The sequence below is a fragment of the Podarcis erhardii genome (genome assembly GCF_964252035.2).
Source record: "Podarcis erhardii genome assembly, chromosome: 11".
NCBI classification, from domain to species: Eukaryota; Metazoa; Chordata; class Lepidosauria; order Squamata; family Lacertidae; genus Podarcis; species Podarcis erhardii.
The window spans coordinates 35,216,127-35,241,097 of NC_138501.1; the positions used below are offsets into that span (position 1 = coordinate 35,216,127).

Consider the following 24,971-nt stretch of genomic DNA (forward strand, 5'->3'; position numbering starts at 1 on the left):
GAAATGCATCCCTATCATTTCTCCACAATTTACTCAAGTCTTACTGAAGCCCTCCATGCCATGAATTTTAATATATATTAGAGCACATGATTTTGCAAGTAGACACTGTGGAGGGTCATGTTAAGCAGAACAGGGGAAAATGTAGATCAAAATCATAGACCTCTTCCCAGAATTACTGGGAATAGTACTGAATAGAAGTACTGTACATTATCTTTATAGTATTTTTAATGTATATGTTGCTTTGGGTGGATGTTGTTATCTACCCTCTCATAAAAAAGCTTCAATTTAAACACTAAACAACTTTAGACCCATTTATTATAATAGTCTTAAGTTGTGTTGTAGCCATGATGTTCAGCAAAAACAAACAAAAACCCTACAGAGTTGCCAAATCTGTTTATATGAAAACTTGAATATATTTATGTAAATAAATACAGTGGGATACATAATATTCCATTAATGAGTACAGGTGAGAGATGAGACCTGGCATTCATCTAAGGCCGCACTGTTAGATACTTCATTGGATGCATGTCCTTAGAATGTTTGTCCATTTAAAACACCCACATCTGAATAAGAGTCATTGTTCTTTGGGAGGTCTGTTCCTTAATCTTCTTCTCAGCTCATCATTCTCCTCCAAAAGCTCATCTAGCTTCCTTTTCAGTGTTTTTGGACTATCTGTAATATGGTAATGGTGCTCTGCCTACAAAAAACAAACAAAAAACAACTCGGTGTAATGTGGAATAACACAAGCACCCTGCAGGATCAGACCAAAGGCTCAGCTATTCCAACCCTTCTGTTCACACAGTGGCTAAAGAGATGTCTATGGGGAAGCCCATAAGTAGGGCCTAAGTCCCACAGTATTCTCCCCACTTAACGATATGCTGCAACTGGTATAGAGGCATGCACTCTCTGAAAATATATAACCACACTAAATCTAATGCCTTCGATCCAGAGATGTCTTGCACAAGAGGAAAAGCATTTTTGCCCCTGTTCAGCAGCCCTGCTAAACTCCACCAATTTTCCTGTCTTGCAGTAGCCTGCCCGCCCCATCTCACACAGATACTTAAAAGTGATCTAATCCAGGAGTAGATTTTGTGATTGACGGAGGGATCTGTAGTGGGGAGGAGGTAGTGGTGGCAGCGAGAAGACTAAAAAAGAACCCTTGTGCAAGAAGAGATCTACTTGATCTTTTCTACATCCAACTTAAAATGTTTCTGTGCATCATAATTCATTGAGATGCTTGCTTGTAGAAATCATGAAGTATCATGAAAAGTGTTTTTAACCTTGTTGAACACCTCACCTGCATACCAAATTTTCCAGTCACAAATGAATTCAAGAACCATCTTTCTTGTATGTCACACACTATTAGATAGCAGTGGTGACTTTTCTGTAGTGAACCTGAATTTATAGAATTTCCTCCCCAGGCAATCTGACTGTCTATTTCACTTGTCTTCTTCCAGAGACAGATAAACCTCTCTTTTTTTGCTCCAATATGCTTTGGGGTGATAAAGATCACAATCCTATGCATTTTTATCCAGAGGTTACTTAGTTTCTATGTGAAATTAACTCTTCCTGCCTGCCCCGCATTATTATTGCCTCCTGTTCTCTCTCCCTCTTTTTGACCTATCCACTTTTGATATCAAGAACGTGTATTGTTGTGAATGTAGACTACTTAGACAATTGCTTGTCATATTCATCAAGATAATTTTAGAGCTGTTCTGCTGAAGTTATGAAAAGCAGGCATCTGTTCCCTGGGAACAGGAATAAGAATGTAATGAATAGCTTCTATTCAAAACATTGGCTATATGCTAGCAGCTGAAGAGTATTAATTTTTTTTTTTAATGGTTAAGGGAAAGACAACAGATTTGTCTCTTTCGGCAAGCACACAGTAAATTCAGCTAGTGTTGTGAGATTACTTTATTATATTATTATTATATTTATATCCTGCCTTTTTCCTAGTCAAGGACTGAAGACAGATTACACAGATAAAATAGAAAATGCTAAAAACCTAGGGGAAAAAATAATTAAACTGTAATTGAACACTAATGTAATTACAATAATATAAAAAGACCCATTAAAAACACCACCAACAGTAAAAACATCACAGCACCAACCCTTTCTTCAAAGCAGTCAATAAATTCGAGGCTCTGCTTCTACATACCCAAGCACAACATTTAAATGTAATTTTGAAGTTTAACATACATGTTCAATTTAAAGTCGTATTATTGTGCTGAATGCCCTGATATCTCATGCTTCCTTAAAAATTTAATCTGAATCATAATTTCAGGATTGGGCCAAAACCTACCTTGAAGCAACTGTTTCTGCACTCAACATTTACAATCATTAGATTCTGAAGAGGACTGCTTTTATACTTACTGTGAGGGTATACTTTGCACTATATACCTCAGTGGGGCTTATCTTTGAAGAAAAGCTATTCAGATCCACTTTATGCTCTTTGTGCTCAAGTGATTTTTGTGAATCACTAGCTGGTGTCTACAGAAAGAACCAAAAGTGGTTAAATCATTGATAGAAAAGTAACTTTTTTGTGCTTTGCTACGTTTTAAAGATAGATTTACATTTCCTTGCTTTTCTTCTTCTTTTTCTCTAGAGCAAGAAGAAATCAGAAATCTTACATACTGATAAAGATGAAAATATCATGTTGTTGCTATAATATATGCACCTGTTCTGGAAAAAAAGAAATGTATAGCGCATTAATTTTCTTTTCAACACAAACAAATGCATAGAAGCTCCAGTATTATTATGCTTCTAGGCATGGGTCTGGCTCCAAAGAGTGCATCCTTATCCCTCAAATGCCACCAGAAAGATGGCTGTATCTGTTTTGTGGTTGGGTGTGACAAACAGTACTTGGATGTCCTTTACATAACTGTTACAAATAGTCTGTGGAATTTGGCTTACTACATTTTCAGTCCAATCCTATCTGAAATATTCCGCTGTACACAACCATTGGCTCACTATAATTTCCACGCATGCAGAGATTGGTTCCAGGAGCTGCCCAAGACATTTTGCTACCTGAGATGAAGGATGAGATGGTGCATTCACCATTCTGTGCACAAAATCTCACTAGACTTGTAGTTGAATTTTACTTCAGCGCTGGTGATGGAACAGAGTCCTCCAATGCACCCTATGGCAGAAAGCTAACCTATTAGGAACTGAAGGGCAAACACAGATACTCTAGCTACTTTCTGCCTCTCTGAAATTGCCGCCTGAGGCAGCTCCCTCACTCTAAATCACTCTGCCTCATGGAAGGGCCAGCCCTGATTGGTGCAAATCAACATGCATTGAAATCAATGGGAATTTTGCAGCAATCTAACTTCACAGGGGCTATTTACCTTAGCAATTTTTCCTTCAGTATGCTGAATATACACTAATTACAACAATAAGCCAGCTAAAAGTAAATTACAATTTGCACAACAGTTTAACAATCCACTAAAGGTAGCTAACTAATCTCCACAAAACAGATAATTCATTTTGCCTTTCTGCTTACAGTTTGCATGATCTGCTGACTGCACATCTCATTTTTGCTGCCATTTGCCTTGACAAGAGTGAGGTCAAGTGCTCCAGCCCACTTGGAGTTCTTTCTTCGTCTTTTTGGAGCATGTATTTTCTAGGAAACAAAGAACAGCTCCTAGGAAGTCATTGAAAATGTGGCAACAATTACATTCAGAAGTTCTGCTGCTTGAATGGTATACTTATTTAAACATTTTCTATCCCACCTTTAGAGAACAAGACCCCAGAAAGCAGTGGGCAGCAATTAAAAGCACACACACAGACAAAATAAAATCACAATAATGAAATATAATTAGATAAAAATGGGAGTGAATAGCAGCACAACCCATGGCAGCAGCAGCAGAAAAAAGCCCCCTAATTTAAGACCAGACACTAAGCCAAACAGGAATGTCTTCACTAGTCACCTGAAGGCAACAAGAGATGAAGCCTGAATGAATGATCCACCAAAACTGAGGACCAGAAACAAAGAAACAGTATAATAAAATTAGAATATCACACAAATCTCATACCTTAGAAGTGTCAGGAAAGGAAAATATAGAAGGACAACTTTCTTCCTTGAGAAACTTCTTTCCATTAATTTCTCTGAAGCACTCTTGGCTAAAATGCTGAGAACAAATCATGTCCCACTGAGATGGCATCCAAAGTTTGCCACTATCAGGGTCAGCTCGGTGTACTGACATGGCCCATTCTTGCTTTCTTGCATTATCCTTGGGAAACCTTGTTATAAGCAAATAAAACCCAAGTATTCTTATGGTAATGTTATAAACAACCACATTTGGAACAAACATATAGAAAGTGTTATGTACATGTGGTTGTCAGGCTAAATGCTCAACAGCCCAGCTTTTGGGGTAGTAAAGCTTGAATCCTATACACACTTACCTAGGAGTAAGCACCACTGAACTCAATGAGACTTACTTCCAAGTAGAACTGTACAGGACTGTCAGAGGGGTAAACAAATTGGCAGCTGAAGGCCTGAATCATGCAGAAGGAACATTTCCCCCCCATCTACAAAGTAAGTCTACTCATTTTTCAAGTGCTGTGCACAAAATACCCCTGTGGCAACCCTGGCTATCATTCAAAGCACCTCAGGGTGCCATGGCACACTGGTTGAAAACCACTGGTGTAAAATGTTCTTCTATGGGAATGCTTAGAACAATTGTGAGCAGATTTAGACTTGCAGGATCTCCTCACCCCACCCCTGAACCCTGAGATCAATCAACTAGAACCACATGCAAAACAGTTCTAGTTTTCGGACACATTTTAAGAATGAAGAGCAGAGTATTTCTGAGCACATGCACAGCCCAGAATGAAAATTCACTCTTGGATTTCTCCCAGGTATTCTTTGTTTCAGCAGCTTAATTTTCAACAGGGAGGAAACCTTTAAGACCTTGCTACAGTTAGACAGTTGGGAGCCAGGATCTACGGTGAATCAACTATAGATCTACTAACAGATCTTATTCTGCCTTCTGCCAATCTACAGCCTGCCTGACATGCCTTGCCTATATTCAGTGGAAAGCTGGAACATAATATCTTTCAAATACATACCCACATTTACTGTATGTAGAAAATAATTATATTTTAATGAAAGGTCCTTCTGGATTTTGCTGGAAAGAGTCACAAATGGGATAGTGCATTTGGGTGACAGATCCTTTTTGTGAACTAATGAGAACTGTTCTTCCCAAACATCCCTGCACAATGTTCTGCTATGGAATACTGCTCCATGCTGGTATTAACACACGTCATCCAAAATAAGACATTCAAAATTTATTACCACATTTCTGCTCTTACATAAATCACATTCTTGTGCAATTTCAAGCACAGGCGTGGCAGCTAAATTAAATATCTCCACAACATGCAACAGGATCTGGAGTAGCCTGCAATGTTATTTTTGGAGACTGTGAACAATATGCCTCCTCCAAACATTCATTCCTGTGGGTAAATGCCTAATAGTCTGCAATAATAATGATAATTAATAAAAGATCAGGGTTTACACTATGCTCAGGCTGTTCACGCTTACCTGTGAAAAGTTATTCCCTGTTTCCTGTTCAACTTTGTGTCTGAATTGGTACAGTTATATGCTGCACAGTATTTCACCATGGTAATTCTACTTCAAGCTGTTGTAGAAAAGAAGAATTCTAAGCAGCAGAGCACATGGAAAGAATACACTAGAATGAAAAGCTTCTGTTGGAGAAGGTGCTGCAGTTCATTTCCATGTAGAAGGCTGAAAGAAGGGAATGAGAAAAATATTTTTGTCAAAGAGTTAAGATTAAGTTACATTCTTCTTTTTAACGTAGAAACGTATCATACTGCTTGCACAACAGATTTCCTTTTGTGCAAATGGGACTCTTCCCCCCACCCATTGCATCTTCTCAAAAATTTGTCTCCAGAGCAAATTGGGGAAACAAGGTAGCTGGAAGAGGCAGGAAAGAGAGGGTGCAATGTTGGATCTTGATCCAAAAGACAGCATTACTCTTTTTGACAGTTATCATTTTGAATCAGAATTTTCTGAATTTTAAACAGAGATGACTACTTTATTTAACACTTACAGCACAGTCCTAAACATGATTACCCAAAAGTACATGTGTGCATGTGCAAAGGCTGAAGGCCCATTCTTGTACGTATTCAAGGGCAGAATCATAGAGCAATAGAATTGAAGAGCATTTGTTGTGGGTTTACACACTCTTGTAATACTTGCATAGCTTGCAAGTATTAAGTATTGTATCATTATTATCAACACATGATTGTCACACACATCCTCTTTCTGGGATTTGTGCATATGGGGTATGTGGGTGTGTATACCACAGTGACTATATAGATTATAAGGGTTCCAAACCATGGTGCAAGCTCCCCACCACCACCACAATGATTCAGAGTCAAAGGAAAGGTCAAAGGAGAATAAGCAGCCTTAACCCCCACTCCCTTTTATCTCTCTTCCAGAACAGAAAGTGGAAGGGCAAGAGGAGGAGAATCCTTCTCTTTGCCCTCCTCTCCCCAACCTTTCCCTCTCCCAGGGAGTTCCCACTTATTTGTTTCTATTATGCGCTTTTCAATTATTTTTGTGTCACTCACTCAAACAATAACATGAGCACCCTCCCCACAATTATGCAGAAAGAGGTATTACTCTCCTGGCTACATTTTTGAAGAGCTAATTCTCTAATTCAAGGACCATTTTCTCAGCACTGGAAAATGCCATTCTTTGGGCAAGTCAGAATGTGTTCTACATTAAATGCATTTAGCTAACAGCCATTCAGAGTCAATAGTAACAGGCTTTAATTTAAATGCAGCGGAAAACGCCAGATCACATTTTTGTACTGTTTTTGAACTGCTGAAATAGCAAAACCCATCAGCCAAGAGAAATCAACTATATCCATTTTGCAAAATCAACCATTGAAAACTCTAATCCTTTCTTAAATGTACATGTACTGAAGGTAACAGAAATGAGAGCAGTGGCACATTCTATATGTTTTATCTAAGCTTCAAGGGAAAATGCAAAATAAGCTTTGTTCGGCGTCAATGGGTCACACCTTTTATTCTCAACACCTAGCATGAAAGTATCCATATGGTTCTGAATGCAACCAAGGGGGTGATATTAACCACCTCAATAGGAAAAAAAACAAGTGTTGTGACTTCTGTGAACCCACCCCTGACCAGTGATCTGTTTAAAGAATTTGCAAGATCCATGACTGACATGGTCTCTTTCTTAAAAAGCTCAAGTCCGTTGCAGCAGTCCACTTGAGAGCTTTGCTTCAAACCTTAAGATTCACAAGAATGGCAATAACAGTTGCCTTCACCTCTGTGGAATGACTAGCTATTCTTGCCAAAAACTGTCATATTCACCACAATGGGCAAGGGGCACATCTCTCTCCAGCACGCCCTTGCTCTAGCCTTTTCTCCACTGTGTTCTGCATCAGCAGAAGTTCCACAACTTCTTGAAGCTTCCTTAAAGCTTGAAATGTCTATTTTGAAGCTAGAGACAATTATTCATATACTTGTCACATGTATGTCTCCTCCTTCCTCCATGGAAGCAAGCATGGGGTTAAAATACTTTATACTGGCTAAGCCAGAGTTTCCTGTTACAATCTAGTTTGTCATCAGGAAAAACTGGCTAAATCCCTATGCCAGAGCACAACAAGTGATGGGAAAAGAGAGGAATGCATGGGTATATGGACAAACATCCAAACACAGCCACTATGTGTATTTATGTGGACTTTCCTTCTTGACATAGTTCTGCTGTAAATACATTGCTTTTAAAAGTGTTTGAAGAAGGTCGACTAAAGACAACAGACCGGCATCCCAAGCACACTGCCAATCAGGACGAAAAGTACACAGAACAGCTTCTAACTGTACTTCAGCACAGTATAAATAGATCCAGTCTCCATGCTTATTATTGCAAACAGGCACAAAGACACAGCCAGAATTTCTAAATGTGTTTGGAAGAATGAAACTAGACTTCCCTGCTGCAAGAAAGAGCTGGAAGTGGTGGAACAGCCAAGGTAAGAAGGTGTCCTGCTCACTCTATGAACCAAAACATCTGGCGCTACATCTGGGTTGCTAGGTAGCATACTTTTCGCAAGGTACTGTTCTCCCCCACGGTCACCAAAAGTAGCAGCATTTGGAACAGCAGCACTAACATCTAAAGCCCCGGGAATTGGTATGTTGCATCATTGTCTCTGCAGAGCCTTCATCAGTTACCACAACCTTAAGACGACAAAATTCATTGCTATATTATGTAACTTTGTGAAAAATTAGTGCTTGAATTTTGCTTCTTTCCCCATTCCCCATCATTTCCCCCGTATTGTATCACATCTGTTAGATAAGGCTGTGTTTTAACATCTTTGTACAGTGCCTTGGAAACTTTAAGTGCTTAATAAATAATGTCCAATGCCAATATGAATAAAGGATGGTTCAATGTCATTTTGTTTTTGAAGTAAAGCTTGAATTTGTGGTCTACCTTTCAATACTTTAACAATGTGGCTTTGGAATTCTTTTGTAGTTATTTGCATGGCCAAGATCATCTATTAATCTTAGTAAGGTTTTAATTCTGTATTTAAAAGAAAAAAGCTCCATCCATTTTGAAATCCTTGGTTGGCAAGTCTTCTGGCACGCAACAAACTATAAGGGCCCCTCAAACTCAGTAAAACTGGAATATGGTTGCCCAGGGTAGGGAATGCCTTCCCCCTCCTGTACCCCAATGGAACTAGGCAGTCTTGGTAAAAGCCACAGATAATACCTGGGAGAGTCAAAAGAGATCATAAGAAGATATGGCTGGGAGAGGGGAAGGGAGTAAGAGAGGGATAACTTGGGCAGAAGCCTGCAGAAAACTGCCATTGGCTTGAAGGAATTCTGGCAGTAATACCATGAAAAAGGAGATCAAGATCTGGAACCATTCCTTCCTTCTCTCTGAGGCCGGACCTTGGGAAAGGGATGGGGTCTTGTCTCTTGACACTTGGGAGACGCAGTGGGAGGTCAGAGATCAACCCTGCTCTAAGCCTAGTGTCACCATCACCCCAAGCCTGGGGTCTCAGGAAAAGACAAGCCCTTTCCAGCCCTATAGCAGAAGATGACCTCAGACAGCTCCATCTCCTTGCTGTCACAACATGGTCCCAATGTTATCTAAGGAGGGAAAACATACCAGGCAGACTAGACTCACTGGGAGCTCTTCACGGTGCTGATATTGGAAGCTCTGAATCTCTCTGGAATGGCAAATTCCTGATGCTACTAACCCTATTGTATTGCTAACAACTGAAGCTCCAGATTCTCACCAAAGAGAATACCTAAGTGCAATGCTAAGCCAGAGACAAGAGTCCACATCTTTCATGAGTACCAACCTCAGGAAAGAGCAGAGGTAGCCAACATGGTTCCTTCCAGATGCCATTGGACTCACAGCTCCCATAATTCCTGTCCATTGGCTGTGGCTGATGGGAGCTGCTATCCAATAATACCTGGAGGACACCACATTGGCTACCCCTGATTCAATGACAGAACTGGTCACTGTCTCCATGCTACACTTTGGAGGAGTTTTGAGCATTTCCAAAGCACATCATGAAGCTAGGGAGAGATTTTTATCCCTTTCTTTAGTTCTCTGGGCAGGCCAGAAGACATAGGAAAAGGACAGAGCTGGTGGCATCTGCAAATATTAAGGTCAGCCAAAATGTGCAGACCCCAGAAAATAACCACAGGGGCAGCAAGACCCCACACAGCAAAGGGGAAGTACCAGCAACACTCTTGCAAAGTGAGCAGGCACTGGATTTCAGGCTCCCTATATATTTATACTATAGGCAATAATGAAATAGAGTGCTAACGTCCATTCCCCTTCTATCAAAATATAGAGAGCTTCTGATACACAATTCTAGCTCTTCCCCCACACCCCCTCATATACCTACACCCAATAAAGCATCCTCTTCCTATTTACACAGTCATTTCTTCAATTTGGAAAATACCCGCTGATTAACTTAATTTTATGCATTGCCTTTAATATAATTTTGCTTGCAATATATATTGTGCAAATTAGGACAGCAATTCCAATCGTCGTTTCTGCTCATGTATGAGAGTTGAGACATTAAAAAAAGATCATTAGCCTGGAGGCACATTGCCTCATGCTGTGATCACTTCCAGAAGTGGGAGGGAGGTCAGTTCAGGGCCAGGTGTATTCCATGTCAGGTAGTCAATGCATAAAGACAGAGTTCAAAACACCACACAAGAATTCATCCAGCACTTAACTCAGCAGATAAGAAGAGATTACTGCTTCCAGCAATATGCCTGGAGGCTAATGATTTTTTGGTCTCCTTCTTCTCTTTCATTTGACTGCAAATGTAACATGAGGAGGAATTAAAGACCAGCAGCACAATTAATCTGCATTTACTGTATCTCACTGTTTTTCATTAAAGGCAATGTATGAAATGAATTTCAGTCATCCCTTCTGGCAAAGCAAAATGCTTAGACCTCAAGAAGCCTGAAGAGGCCAGTTTGCATTAATCTAGCAGTACCAAAGGGCCTTAAAGCCTCTTGGCAATTACTCTCTGCTGAAGTCCTCCATTAAGCCCTGGGGCAGTATATAGGTTAGTTCAGTCTTTAGTACATAAGGGAGCAGAATGGCTATATCTAGGGAAACTAATATACTACTGAACTCAGCTCAGGACCCAAGTGAGTGCCAGGCAAAAGCGTTCTTCTTTTCCAGGCTTTTGGCTAATTAAACAAACTATTGCCTTTTAAAATTTTGGCTGATTAACATCCGATACCCTTTTAAATGTGTCGTGGGAAGAGGAATTCTTCATTTGTTTTTGTTCTTATTTTTGTTTTGCTTGTTACTATGTTACGTATTTTTGTGTTTTAATATTGTAAACCACCCTGTGATCCTTGGATCTATTTATTAAACAGAAATGCAAGCAAGCAAATAAATAAATAAATAAGTCCTGAAATAAGAGACTCGCTTTTTAAATGGAATCATCAGTAACATGAGCCAATCACCACCCTGCTAAATAATTATTATCACAACGTGCAATTCCCATCAGTATCAGCCAAATGGACAATGGTCAGGGATGATGGGAGTTTTAGTCCCAACAGCATCAGGCGGGTGGGTCACAAGTTCCCCAACACTGCAGCAGAGCCTGTATACAAAGAGGTTAGTGATTTTGCACTGTAGCCCAGCTTCTGAAAGGCCCTCCATTTCAAATCCTCCTTTGGTTGACAGTGCCTGAGATGGGGCACAGGTCTGGGACCTCACAGCCTGACAGGTGTACAGACAATAGCACACTGTCCAATAGCAGTCATTTAAAAGCCAATTCCTTTTGTTGCTACTGCCCAGAGGGGACATACTGCGTAGTGAAACTTCAGTCATGCCTTCTGCCTGTACTTTGCAGAGTGCTGGGCCCACACAGACTAATCCACAAATGAGTTGCACCAAGTTGTTCTCAATTATTCAACACAACTCTAGGGAGACCTATGCAAACTTATTTGGCAGTAAGTCCCATTGAGCACAGTGAGACTTGATGGGTAATGCAGATGATGATGATAATGGTAATAATTTTATTACTTATACCCCACCCATCTGGCTGGATTGCCTCAGCCACTCTGGGCAGCTTCCAACACATACAAAAACCATAATAAAACATAAAACATTTACTTAGTCTCTGAATGAAATGAAATAATAATGTTGTTGTTGATGATGATGATGATGATGATGTCACGGTCCCCTTAAGAGCTTGGACTTTGACAAGGAAGGATAAGCCATAATAGTAGTAGCGGCAACAAAGGCAATGGAAGAGCAAGGCACAGGCATAGGCCTTTAACACTGGGTCTGAGCCAAAGCCTGTCACATCAACAGAGACCCAAACCCTCAGGTCCTCAAAGAATTGACCATCCCTAGACCTGGGCTCTTATGCTTTCAGTCACCAGATCATGAGCACAGGAACTGAACCAGGAGGGAACTAATGGGAATGAGATGGTGTGCTAGGCCCCAGGCCAGGAGACTGGCCCTTTAAACTTTGTATGCTCCAGGAAAGAGTAGGCTTGAGACTGATAAAAAGACCCATTGAGGTTTAAGGGCTTGTGGGAGGCTTGGAGCTCTCCGTGGTGCTGGAACCTTGGCCTTTACTTGCATTGCTCTCAAGTGAACTGGTGTGCCTTCTGGGCTTCTGGTCAAGGTCAGGCCAGAACAATGACAGCGTTTCTCCTTAAAGTAAAGTACTTTCACTGAGGTGCTTTAAGGAACAGCCTCAATCCCTTCATGACTACAGAGGCTCCAAATGGTATGAAGCGATGCTATATTGTGCATTCTATGGCTGCACAACACATTGGGGCATTGTTGTTGTTTTTAAAATAAGATCTAACTCCCAATGTCACAAAAGAGGTTTGGCTGGCTCTACTACAACTGTAAGAAATACTACCTATTGCTGTGCAAATGCTGCAGATCTGTCACACATGGCTGACAAGGTGCTGATAAAGCACTCTCTTTACAAGCTGGGGGTGGGGTGGGGGAAGCACAAGAAAAATTTAATTTTCATGGCCCTTCAGAAAACACTCACCAACTTGCCATTGCAGGGGGAGCTGCATTACTCATCCAGAAACAAGGGGGATATTATTTGGCAGGTGGAATAGACAAGATTCAAGAAATTATGCAAGATAAACAGTTCATGAAGAAGCATAAAGAAATAATTCACTCCTGGGGATGATTCTTTATGGATGCAATAGCCTAAAATTCATACCTGATATAACTTCACTAAATTCAACGGTGCCACCCCTGAGATTAATCTGTAGCAGAAAGATGCACACGACACAAAAGATTTTAGGGACAATAGATAGATTGAAATTCAGCCTGAAAGATTCACTAACGAATTATGGACCAATGGAATACATGCATAAATTGTAAAATTATATTATTTGTATTTAAAAATGACAGCAAGATTTGCCCAGCTTTAACACTTCCAACATTTCCCAGCTGCACTGTGGCCTCAGAACAAGTCTTTGTTTCCTGTGGTATTACTTTGTATTTATTATTTTACACCTAAAATTTTGGAAAACCCCCCCTCCCCAACATCCTGAGCTCTTTTTCCTATAGCACAGAAAGGCAGCATTTTATACAGGATTAATACAAAATCTGAACTACTATGGAAGGCTGTAATGAATTTATTTATAGGAGTGTGGTGAATTACATATTGAGTCTGTTGCCTCAGTACAGTGGTGCCTCGCAAGACGAAATTAATCCATTCCGTGAGGCTCTTCGTATAGCGGTTTTTTCGTCTTGCGAAGCAAGCCCATTGACAGCTTAGCGGATTAGCGCTATTAGCAGTTTAGCGGCTTTTAGCGGATCAGCTGATAAGCGGCTTATCAGCGGATCAACTGATAAGCGGTTTAGCGGCTTAGGAAAAGGGGGGGAGGGGAAAAAATCCGCAGGAACTCACAAGACATTTCGTCTTGCGAAGCAAGCCCATAGGGAAATTCGTTTTGCGAAGCGCCTCCAAAACGGAAAACCCTTTCGTCTGGCGGGTTTTCCGTCTTGCGAGGCGTTCGTCTTGCAGGGCACCACTGTATTGGCTTCCACTGTGTGCTTTATGATACTGAAATGCACTGAATATTATTTGATATTATATAATTTTTTTAAACTGTTGTTTTATTATTGTTCCACTTTTTCATTTTGTGAGCCACCTTGGGGGGGAGGGAATATTTTTTAAACTGTCATAAAAAATGTGTCCAATAAAATAAACAATAAACCTTGTTTTCCATTAGAACCAAATGAAATTTTATTTTCAAAGTGCTGTAAAACAAATTACTACATGTATTTGGATAAGTTTTCAAATTTGGGTGATTTGGGTTTTCTTTACTTTTCTCCAATTATTGCCATGTTTTATAATAAGGGTGTGTGTCAGGGGTTCAGGAGCAGAGACACAGGAGAAGGAGCAAATGGAGAGTGAGGAGGAGGAATACGAGGGGGGTGTAGGCAGTGACAGTGGTCAGAGAGAGTCCACGAGTCTCTCCAGCGAATCGGAAGATTCACAGAGAGGAGCGCCGATGGCCAGGGCAAGGGGGGTGCCAAGGGGGAAACCCCAGAAGGAAGGGGCCAGCGGGGACTCCCTGAGCAGCAGTTGGAAATCAGGACCAGCGTCCCCACCAGAGCGTAGTGGGGGGGAGGAGTCCCAGGCATCAGGACCAGTCTTCCCACCACCAGAGGGAGGAGATGAGTCAGGATTGGCCACGCCTCCATCGGAGAGCGAGGAAACGGTCAAGAGGAAAGTCACCGGCTGGGCGCGCGCGCCAAGTTCAAATGTACAGGCGAGCGGCACAGCAGGTAGCCCGGATAGGGAGCCAGGTCCCAAAGCCCGCCGGAAGGAAGGGCAAGAATCAGGGGGGTCAGCGTCAGAAGAGTCCAGGAGGGAGGAAACCCCAGGGGGCAGAAGGACCCAGAGGAGGAAGGAACAGCGCAGGAGGTGGAGCCGGGCTAGGGTCTTAAACTGGTGCGGAAGGGGCAGTGACTCAGAGGGGACTTCGCCTGTCTAGAGTCTAGACGTAGGGTTGCACGCTCTGGCTTTAAAATGGAAATTATACTTCAATAAAGACTTTTGTACATAATATCAGCCTGGCGTTGGTCCTCTGTGAGCTGGGACCTAGAGGGAGCCCTGACAGTGTGGAACAAGATCCAGCCAGTAAGGTGGATTTTGAACTCCCCTGCCCTCTGGGAACCACTCTGATAAGTGGGTGGGGCCGCCCATCCATCAATCTTCTGATGTCACCATGACAAGGTATAAGTATTCCACCAATGTTTTGTAAAATGAGTAGTTTTGTTTCTGAGTGGACCTGATATATCACCAATCCCATATCTGCCAGACAACCAGAACATTCTATTATAGTTCAAGAATATATCATACTGGCTGAATATTGTAAATACTGAAATGCAAATTTCCTAAGTCCTTTTTCCTTTATGGGAAATCTACAGTTCTAAACATACAACAGCAACAACTTGAGGTTCTGTTGAAATCATAGAATCGTAGAGTTGGAAGGGGCCTTGAGGGTCATCTATTCCAACCTCCTGCAATGCAGGAATCTCAACTAAATCATACATGATGATCATCCAACCTCTGCGTAAAAACCTCCAAGGAATGGCTCCAAAGTCCATTTCTGGCTAATAGCCATGCTGGCCACATTACCCGGAAGCTGTATGCCAGCTCCCTCGGCCAATAAAGCGAGATGAGCGCCGCAACCCCAGAGTCGGCCATGACTGGACCTAATGGTCAGGGGTCCCTTTACCTATATATATATATATATACACACACACACACACACACACACACACAAACACAGTAGTACCTCGGGTTACATACGCTTCAGGTTACATATGCTTCAGGTTACAGACTCAGCTAACCCAGAAATAGTACCTCGGGTTAAGAACTTTTCTTCAGGATGAGAACAGCTAAAGTGGTGCTTCAGGTTAAGAACAGTTTCAGGTTAAGAATGGACCTCTCGAACGAATTAAGTACTTAACCCGAGGTACTACTGTATATAAAAAATTTAAGACTGGATTGTACTTTTTGTCCTGACCATCAACAGTTCACCTTAATGAATACATCTTTGTCAGTTGGCAAAAACTTGGGGTGGTATTCAACTAATTTTTATCATTTGAAATGAATGAACTTTAATTAGTCATGTTGATTAATTTTGGTGAGTAAAGCTGAGTAAATCACCACTCTTACATTTTATCATTTATTTATTTATTTATTTATTTATTTATTTATTTATTAAATTTGATAGTTGCTTTTTCTTGCCCAAGCTTATGGGAATACAGCAACTACCAGAGTACTTACAAGTCACACTAACACTCTCTTAGCAGTCCTCTCCTGCAGTTAGTTTAACAGATACAACCCAAACAATTTCCTTATGAAATGCTCACAATAAGATGTCAAGTAACACACCCTGTATTCTGTCACAACACATATACACACTGGACATCCATATGCAATCCAATTCTGTGCATATTTAATCCAGACATGATAGAAGTGTTCCTGGGCAATAAAGCAGTTTGCGCAGGAAAAGGAAACCAGCCAAGTTTGGATGGTTTCTCATTCCCACTGCAGACTCAAGGATTACTGTTTCAGGGTGCTCCTGGTTCCAGTATTGCTTTGAGATTCGAGGTGTTGCTGGGTCACAACTCCCATCATCCCTGTCTGCTGGGCATGCTGGTTAGAACTGATGGGAGTTGGGAATCCAACATCTAGAAAGCCACAAGTTCCCCAAGCTAATAAATATTCAATTACCGGTAAGTGTTTGTAAGGCTAGAACCCTAGGTGAAATCCCATTGACTGAAGAGGGATTACTTTAGAGTAAATAGCAAATACACATGGGGTCATGCTTTCACAATTAAATTAAAAAGCTTAGGCTAAAAATCCTTAAAATATTTTCAGGTATCCTTCCTCCTTTATAGAAGAATTTAAATTTAAATTCTATCATGATCCTTAATGCTATCGAGCCACTCTGTGCTCAGCTGGGTTTGCCTTGCTTTGTCTTATATTTCAGATTAATTGTCTTATTTACTTTCACTACTTGCTTCTATAGCAGGTGTTCTACATCATTTACTACAATGTCCAAGATAATGAATTTATTTATGAATAAAAGGAATTTCAGTTTGCACAGCACAAAGTAGCACTCAGGGAAATCTTTTTCCAAAGGTATCTGCCATGGCTACTTAACATTCTGCTGCTGTTTTTAGGCTGCATTTTAAATGCACAGTCATAAGAACAGTAGAAGGTATACCTAACTGCCCAGTTTATACCATGGTAAAAAAGAGCATGAAGGCTGATTCAAAATATAGTTACATAAACTAGTGAAATCAGTGGGGAACTTTTTGATACAAATACATCTGCTCAAGCTACACCTTTGCAAGTGTTGGTGTGATGCTTCTGATAAGATTTAGAACAATTAACATCTAGTTTATTAACAAAGAATGTTGAAATCTACTTGAGGTACTACATGAACCCTTTCTGGACATATTTGTGTATATGTATGTATGTAAACAAATATCTATGGTATTATAAGCAAACAGTAGACTTTAAATCATTTGATTTGTTGTAACATTTCTGCATTGCACCTTCTGAGAAACACCTTGTGGCCAGGTTTAGGGACAAAAGGACTTTGTGATTCCCTGCTTTTTGAAAGAAATCAAGAGTAGCTTATCCTGCGAACCCAATCCTGATTTATTTATTTACTTGTCTTGTGCTGTGTGTAAATTCAGATTGTAAACCTGCTGAAAGGGTGTCCAGGGATATACATTTTGCATATATGTGTGTGTATAACATACGGGAGCGCTTGGCAATTTATAAAATGCTGCTGTTGTGTTGATTCCTTGGCTCCAGTCTCTCCAGCTGGCGGGGGGTGCGGCGGGACTTTAAACGGTGCGCCAACCCAACCGCAGGCACCATTTCACCAGAAAGGAGGAGTTCAACGGGGCTTCCTCGCAAACAACCCCCAGCCCTCTCTGGATGAGGAGCATGCTTCTCCTCCGAAAGCCCGAGAGCGCGACATGCCCCGCCCGCCTCACGGGAGCCCCATTCAGGGCGCGAGAAAGAAAGGGCGCCGCTGGCGAGCGCTTCGCTACTGCGCGGAGCCAACCTACCGCCTTTTCCCGGAAGTTCCTCGCTCTGGATTCCGCTCTGGCTGCCCTCATTCCCCCTCACACGCGCAATAACCCCCACAAAGCAATGGCGGCCCAGGGGCGCCTCTAGCCACGTGACCGCTCTTGCGGATTCAACACAGAGGTATATACTGTATGTGTCTCAAACGGAAGCCAGCTGCTCTAACAGTCCGACACTCACACTTCCCGATCCCTTCCCCCCCCCCACAAACTACAGGGGGTGGAAGAGAAAGCTGCCCGTAAGTAAACCATGGAGGAAGAGAGACGCAGCAGAGTGTGTTTTGAGGATTGCTGGGTAACACTGCGCTCCAGTCCTGCTGGCGCGCTTCCCATAGAAGCAGCTGACAGGCAACTCTGAGGACACGATGCTGGAGTAAGAAGGGCCACTGGCCTGATCCAGCAGGGAGGCAGTTAGGTTTCTCCATCTCCACCTTGTCAAACGATTGATTATTAATTGATTGCTTTCATGGTTCACCCTCTCCAAGGAGCTGAAAGTGGCGCACGTGGCTCCCCACTCATTTAATCCCCACAAACAGGTGGGTTGCGCTAAGAGGCTATGAGTGGCCCAAGATCACCCAGTGAATTTCGAGGCCAAGTGGGGATTTGAACCCTGGTCTCCCATGTCCTGGTCCGATACCACACTGGCTCCAAAGCAGGAGGGTCGTGTTCTTTGTAACCCAGATCTTATTTGCGTCAAAATCTTTGTAATTCTATTGGATTTTTTTAGTTATAAACACAAGACTATGGAGGGCAAGGCTTCCACGCGCAATTAAGTATTGGATCGTGGCTGGGAGCGGGTTTAGGCCTTTGCTCCAACCTGAGAGGTGTTTTGTATGGAAGACTGAAAACCCAAGCCTGCCTCAGCCCTCACTCTTCTAGCCACCTCCAACACGGAGATAATGGACCGTTGGCCGCAACAGAGCCAGCCTTAAATAAGCCATGTGCACATTTTGCACCTGAAACAAAGCTTGCGAGTGAGAAGCACCGCACCTAATGCTTTTTGTTTCTTGGTGGACACGCTACGGTCTCATAATCTAAGCAACAAATCAACACCCCCACCTCGCTTCTCCACAGTTTTCTATGGGCAGCTCTCACTACCGCTCTCGGGAGGCGGAGGAAGGCGAATCGGGTCTACGGGAACCCGGAAGTTCCGTCTCCAGACCGCGGGGCGATTTACAGCTTGCATATGACAATGAATCTTGCAGCGAGGATCCGGTACTGACCTTTCTAGCCGACTGCACCCTCTATGATCGCTCAAGACAACAGAGTCGAAACGGAGTGGGTGTGTGGACTTCCTTTACCCTCTTCCTGCTTCCGGTTGGAGGGTGAGCGAATATTTTAGCCGGGGACGGGGGAGGGGAGGGGAGGGGAGGGTTGCGTTGGGCGATTCCACTGGGAGGAGGCATTGTGGTTGGCGGGGGGGGGGGGCTTTGAGGCGTGAGGGGAAAGGCGGCTCCCGCGTCCCTGGCGCTTGACGAGGCTCCGCTGAGGGAGAGGGAGGCCGGGCCCCGCCGGGCGGAGGATACCCGCTTCCTCTCCTAATCCTCAGGCCAGGCCGCTTCCTACTGCGGTTTGCCGCTGCCTCGAGCCCGCCGGGGGAGGAGTCTGTCTTTTCCCCCGAAGGAATCGGCGGGAGCCCTTCCCGGTCTGGCTTCCGGCCCTCGCGCTCCTCGGCCAGCCTCTCCCGCTTCGCGCTCCGCCCCTCCCCCCACGCTGCGTTCTTCGCGTTAACGGCCGTGCAGGCAGAAGCCCAACAGGTGTGGTTTTTCTCAGGGCCGGGGGCGCGCCTGCGTCTTCCCAGTCACGCGGCTGCTGCCGAAGCGGTCCAGAAGTTGATAGTGGGGCATATGGTTTTTTTAAGAGCAGCAGCCGTTTAAGATTCGTACATGACATTCGGATAAACGCCTGCTGCTGCTTCTGCTGGCTTTGTGCTCCTTTTCCGTGTCTTATTCTATCGCCTGCATTAAGTCTTTACTGCATTGTCCCTGTCCGGGGAGGTTTCCGTTGGTCCTGCTAAAAGCATTTCCCTACAATTAACTTTGGGTTTTGTCTCTGCGAAACCAACATGAGGACCTGCCTATGCGCTTAGGAAAAGCCCTGGCAGTCCGAATTTTAGAAATGTTCCAGTGGCAAGTCTCAACTGTAAAGCAGTACCCTATCCCCTCCACATCTGCAAATATGTCGTTAGCTACTGGTCTTGGTTTTGAACTCTAGATTGTCGCCTTGGATTAGAAATCCTTTTGTGGCCCCTGTCCCCATAGGCATGTGAAAAAAAAATTCATGCTTCAGCCACCTTGAGTGTAAATATGAAAACATGCTGAGGGGGTTGGGTATACAGGTTAAAGTGTTTGCCTCATGCTTTTCTAGGAACAGTCTTAGGTCAAACCAGCCTTAAGACTGCAATCTCTTCTCCTTAATTGAGAGTATGCCTTGCTTAGTGTTAAGTCAATGCTGTACATAGGGCTTACTTCTGAATAAATATGCATAGGACCATGCTGCTAGTCCTCAAGGATTCAGTTGCAGTTCTGAGCATGCACTGTTGTTTACATCAGTTGCTCCTACCTTTCGAACAGAAATGGTTGGCTAGCAAGTCGTTCTCCAAAGCTGTTATCTATTCTTGTTTAGAACAGAATATGGCAATCATGTGCTTCAAATAAGTGTATGCTAGGAGCAAAGGAGGGGTATTTCAGGTGTACTTTCATCTGTCACTGTGGAGATTATTGCTGACAAGTGGAGGCTGTGTCCACGATGAAGAGTTGGACTCAAGTAACAGAATTTCAATTCTCCATACAGATATGACCCTGGGGCAGTCTTATGGAATTGCTGTCTGAGGCATGAACTCACCCTAGATGTACATGAAATTGGAGATAGAATTGAAAGCTTAAAAGAATTGTGTGTGACAACCCTATGAACTGTAAGAGTTCTAGCAGCCATTAGACCAATCCAGTTTAGTATATGGTACCTGTAATGGTTGCCTTTTCCAGGGGGGGAAAACACTATGGAAAGAAGCTAGCATCCATTTATCTTTTCATAGTAGAGTGCAAATGTTTTGCCTAAAACGGCTGTCATTAAAACATTGTTTCTTGCACTAGCCTCAGTGGATCTGATTCTCTCTCTTCATTCTAACATCTTGATTGCGACAGTTGGTAAATTCCAAAATGTGAGAATTGCACATAAATCTGCCACATTTATGTATGAAACGCCAGCTCCCATCAGCCTGTCAGGAGTGATGGGAGTGGTAGCTCAGCAACATCTGGAGGGTCACAGGTTCCCCGTACCTGGCTTAAAGCCTGACTCGTGTTTCCAAAGTGAGTATCTGTATTCTCTGCGCCCCTCCAGTAATAATAGGGTCAGAAGGAAGGTCTTATGTCAGCCCTCCAGCTTGAATGTTGTGCAGCCCTTTACAGCCAAACACGCAAGTATTGTTTAAGTTTGGATTGTTTTATATTTCTCTGCAATTTTAATAATCTGAAGTTACTTTACCTTTTTAAAGGTGATTTCCTTTTGTTCTCTATGACAACGGTATCCTGTTCTGTTGTGTATAGTTAAACTGGAGCTTCTTTGCCTCTTGGGTAAGTCTTATTTACTGGTACATTATATTAATGTAATTGTAAAAAATAGGGGTTGGTTTGGAGGATACCTGGGATCCCAGTGAAAGGACCTGAGATGATAGTGTGGTCATGGCAGCAGAAGAGAGAGATGAAGTTAGCAAAGCTGTTTTACATATGCTTAAACAGAGATATGACAGGGCAGAATTCAAGACACTGGATGTGCTTAAAAGGTACTCTGCAGCTCATCTTGCAGAAGAGTGCCGAGAGGAAAAAGATGATCTGCTTCTGTAACTTCCTGCAGAAGCATGAGAACTTTTGTAACACTGCAGGAATTCTGGCAGTGGAACACTGCTTGTAGCTATCTCCCTTTACTTGTTTCTTGAATCCAACCCATAATGCATTCTCATCTGGACAAGGCATTGACCAAAGGCCATGATCCAGCTGTAGTCATGTGAAACAACTGGTGGGTGCTGAGTGCAGATGTGTTCCTATTTGTGTCAGTGGCCTGTGATAAGCACACAATACAGACATGGATGTACCACTGGCATGAGGAGAAGGTTCATCCATCAATAGAATTAAGTGTCCGGATCTGAAAAGCATAGTTAACTACTGTGTTTTCATGTCACCATAACACCTATTTTATCTTTTGTGGTTTAAAATACAGTATTGGCATTAACTATGAACAAGAAGTGTGTAAAATTATTAAATTTTATGAGGAAAAAGTAAAGTATTCGTGTGACCCATGGAAGAAGAATTTCATGCAGTCTGGTCCTGTGAATCATCGTTATGGCAGTTTTAAGTACATTGCCAAATTCTGTTCTCTGTGGAAATATTTCCTTACCTGAGTGGCTTGCTTATTACAAGGAGTGACCAGCACAGAATTGTGCCAGTTCTCCTGTAATATGAGTGGATGTTTGCATGTTATATTAATTATTTTATTTATAACCTGCCTTTCTCTCAGTGCAGGACCTATGGCAGTTCAGAGCATAAATTAAATATGTACATAAATTGCATTAATTGCATAAATACAGTTAAAAATGCTCAGTAAATATATATATTTGGGGGAACCAAGTAACCCTTAAAGAAGTCATCCCAGTTTAGGATGTTGTGTTTAAAGGCCAGACATAATCCCATCTACCCTTTGCCCCATAGCATGGTACAAATGTACTTACAGTATATGTTACTAATTGGTAGCAGATACCATAGCAGGACTGTTAACTACTCTTCCTGGAGTCCTGGAGTCATTTCAAGGCTGACCTTGAACTAAGGAATGAATATCTCTAGGATCTCCATAATGGGTATCACCCAGTTTAAATAAATGTTAGTCAATCACCCAGTTTAAATAAATGTTAGTCAATCAAACAAATGGTTAAATCTCCATGAGGAAAAACCAATCATTTTAAAGAAAGAAACCCTACTACGTTTTGAGATTATGCATGCATCGTAGCAAGCATGATCTTAGAGGAGAGAGTACCTTTTAAAAAAAGAGCTTTTGCCATCCACAGTTTTGGCAATTAAATTTGCATTATACTGTATATACCTAAATTAATCTGCTGACCCGTTAATTCAATTGTTTAGTGTATCTAATTGTGTCACCGCTTCTTTTTTAGGATTTCCCCCAATTAGGTGGCAGGAAAGATGTTTGATTATATCAAATCTTGGGCTGAATATATTGTGGAATGGGCTGCAAAGGATCCTTATGGATTTCTTACAACAGTGATCCTAGCTCTGACACCTCTATTCTTAGCAAGTGCAGTACTGTCATGGAAACTAGCGAAAATGATTGAAGCCAAAGAGCGAGAGCAAAAGAAGAAACAAAAACGCCAGGAAAATATTGCTAAAGCTAAACGAACAAAGAAGGACTAAGATGTCAATCCTACTGGACAGAACTTTTCTCAAAAAGGCACTGTTCTTAAATTTGCATCTTTGCATTGTAATCTTCAACAGAGATGGATGTGCATAAAATTGAATATTCTTGAAATGACTTGTTTTTTACTTTGTGTTAATCTGTGGTAATTCATTAGGACTTACTTCCTAATTTAGGGTATATTTGTACACTACAGTACATGTCTAAAGTGTCTTTTTAAAATTATTGTTTCATTGATTGAAAACCTAATTACTTATGATTTTATAGCATGGTAAAGAAATGTGCTGTTTATTTTCTACACTCTTTTCTACTACAGACTTAACAGGATAGCTTCTTTCTACTGTGACTTATTTCTACATACCAGACTCTCCTGATTTCATTGTAAAAGTCAGTATTTTCATCTTGCAGTGATCAATTCATTTGTTGGAACTTGTACTACCTTGACTATGGAATCTTACATGGTAATTAACATTCTTACAGAAGTGTATGTCTGCCCTTTTTCTTTAGTGTAAATGGCAGTGTTTACTGGGTACCTACTTTTTTTTGAGGGTGTGTGTGTGTGAAATATGACCAATAATTGGGAATAATGACTGACCATGGAAATGAATGTGATGTGGAAGTGGGATGTGAACACATAGGATTATTAGGTGCAGCTTCATTCTTTTTACACAAAGAATAATTATGTATTGGGGAATGTGGTAGACACATACAATGCTGCTATATTTAAGCAAATGTACATTGGAGGGCACTCGGAGTCCTAATCAACATTTAGACAGAATCTGGTGTACCTCCTAACTAAACTTAGTTCTTGGTTCTTATTTAAAGCATCAATCCTATTGGCCAGTGAAGGTGCCCCACAGTATCCGTTCCTCCTAGGCAACATAATACCACAGCTATTGAAAAACTGGTTTCTGTAATAAATTACACCCAGGACTTCCTCAGTGCCACGACACCTTTTGTATTATATCACAACTGTCAAAAGGAAAGTGAAGAGCGCTGGCCTATTGCACAGCGATAAGATCCTGGATTGGCATCAGTTGATAGTATTTTGCCCTGAGTTTGTTATACTGCATTGGTAACAAGTGACCATTGTCCCTTATCTTGAGCAATGGCTTGCTGGTATACATAGGAAACTGCTTTATATGCAGTCAAACCATTGGCCTATCTATCTCAGTACAGTACTGTGTTACGATTTTGGAAAGGGGACATTCCCAACCCTACCTGGAACCTTCTGCATGAAAGGCAGCTGCCCTACCACTGAGCTACAGCCCTTTCCCAGTGTAAGGACTGATAAGATTAGGAAACCTAAAGCTTCATCTAGTAAATGCATTAGAAACACAGCCCCGCAGAAGTGTGTATGGTTTCCCCCCCAAAATGGTTTAGGCTATGCCCATGTTGTAAATATTGCTCTTGGCACAGTTAAATAATGCAACAACATTAACCTTATTTAAATTTCTACTTTAAATAAATGATACTTTAAAATTGGCTTTGTTAATCTGTGAACCTATTGAAGTTTCTTAACAATGAGCATCTTAAGTTGTAGGGTAGGCTTATATGTTATCTGAAAAGCACGCAAATTATTTTGCTCCGGGTCTGTCACATTGCACTTGGACACATTAAGTAGAAACATGATGGACAAAGCAACACTGTTTGATTCTAAAACATAAATCTTTGGTCTACTTTCATGAAAATAAAATTTGCTACTTGTGCATATTATTTTAGCATATGAGAAGCTGTGAACTCATGTGAGACTGCGGCTCATGTTTAGCCTAAGTAAAAACTTACAGGAGTTAACACATTAAGGGTTCACCACTTGTGAGCCAATAGAACAAACGCACATGGAAATCTTGCATAAGATTAGTAAATAATTTGAAAGTACTGACATCAGTTTAAGTGATATAACAGCACTAAT

The 24,971-nt window shown here is 41.8% G+C and overlaps 2 protein-coding genes across 12 annotated transcripts; one reads left to right on the plus strand and one right to left on the minus strand.

The window, feature by feature from the left end:
- Window positions 1-376: 376 nt before the first annotated feature.
- Window positions 377-18,995, minus strand: LOC309352357 (THAP domain-containing protein 6-like). 9 transcript variants are annotated; one of them, XM_081880803.1, is made up of 6 exons: window positions 18,865-18,995; window positions 5,543-5,746; window positions 4,035-4,242; window positions 3,503-3,622; window positions 2,374-2,490; window positions 377-697 (listed from the first exon to the last, which is right to left on the minus strand). In XM_081880803.1, exons 2-6 carry the CDS (start codon window positions 5,620-5,622, stop codon window positions 575-577), a joined length of 648 nt encoding a protein of 215 aa, XP_081736929.1. In that variant the 5' UTR covers window positions 5,623-5,746; window positions 18,865-18,995; the 3' UTR covers window positions 377-574. The 9 variants fall into 9 exon arrangements, with proteins under 9 accessions (XP_081736929.1, XP_081736934.1, XP_081736933.1 ...); XM_081880808.1 differs by having other exon boundaries at window positions 377-1,297; XM_081880807.1 differs by having other exon boundaries at window positions 18,740-18,865.
- On the plus strand, window positions 18,837-23,546 carry SMIM15 (small integral membrane protein 15). 3 transcript variants are annotated; one of them, XM_081880815.1, is made up of 3 exons: window positions 18,837-18,966; window positions 21,135-21,213; window positions 22,803-23,546. In XM_081880815.1, exon 3 carries the CDS (start codon window positions 22,831-22,833, stop codon window positions 23,056-23,058), a length of 228 nt encoding a protein of 75 aa, XP_081736941.1. In that variant the 5' UTR covers window positions 18,837-18,966; window positions 21,135-21,213; window positions 22,803-22,830; the 3' UTR covers window positions 23,059-23,546. The 3 variants fall into 3 exon arrangements, with proteins under 3 accessions (XP_081736941.1, XP_081736942.1, XP_081736943.1); XM_081880816.1 differs by lacking the exon at window positions 18,837-18,966 and adding an exon at window positions 19,254-19,398; XM_081880817.1 differs by lacking the exon at window positions 18,837-18,966 and adding an exon at window positions 20,627-20,949.
- Window positions 23,547-24,971: the final 1,425 nt, after the last annotated feature.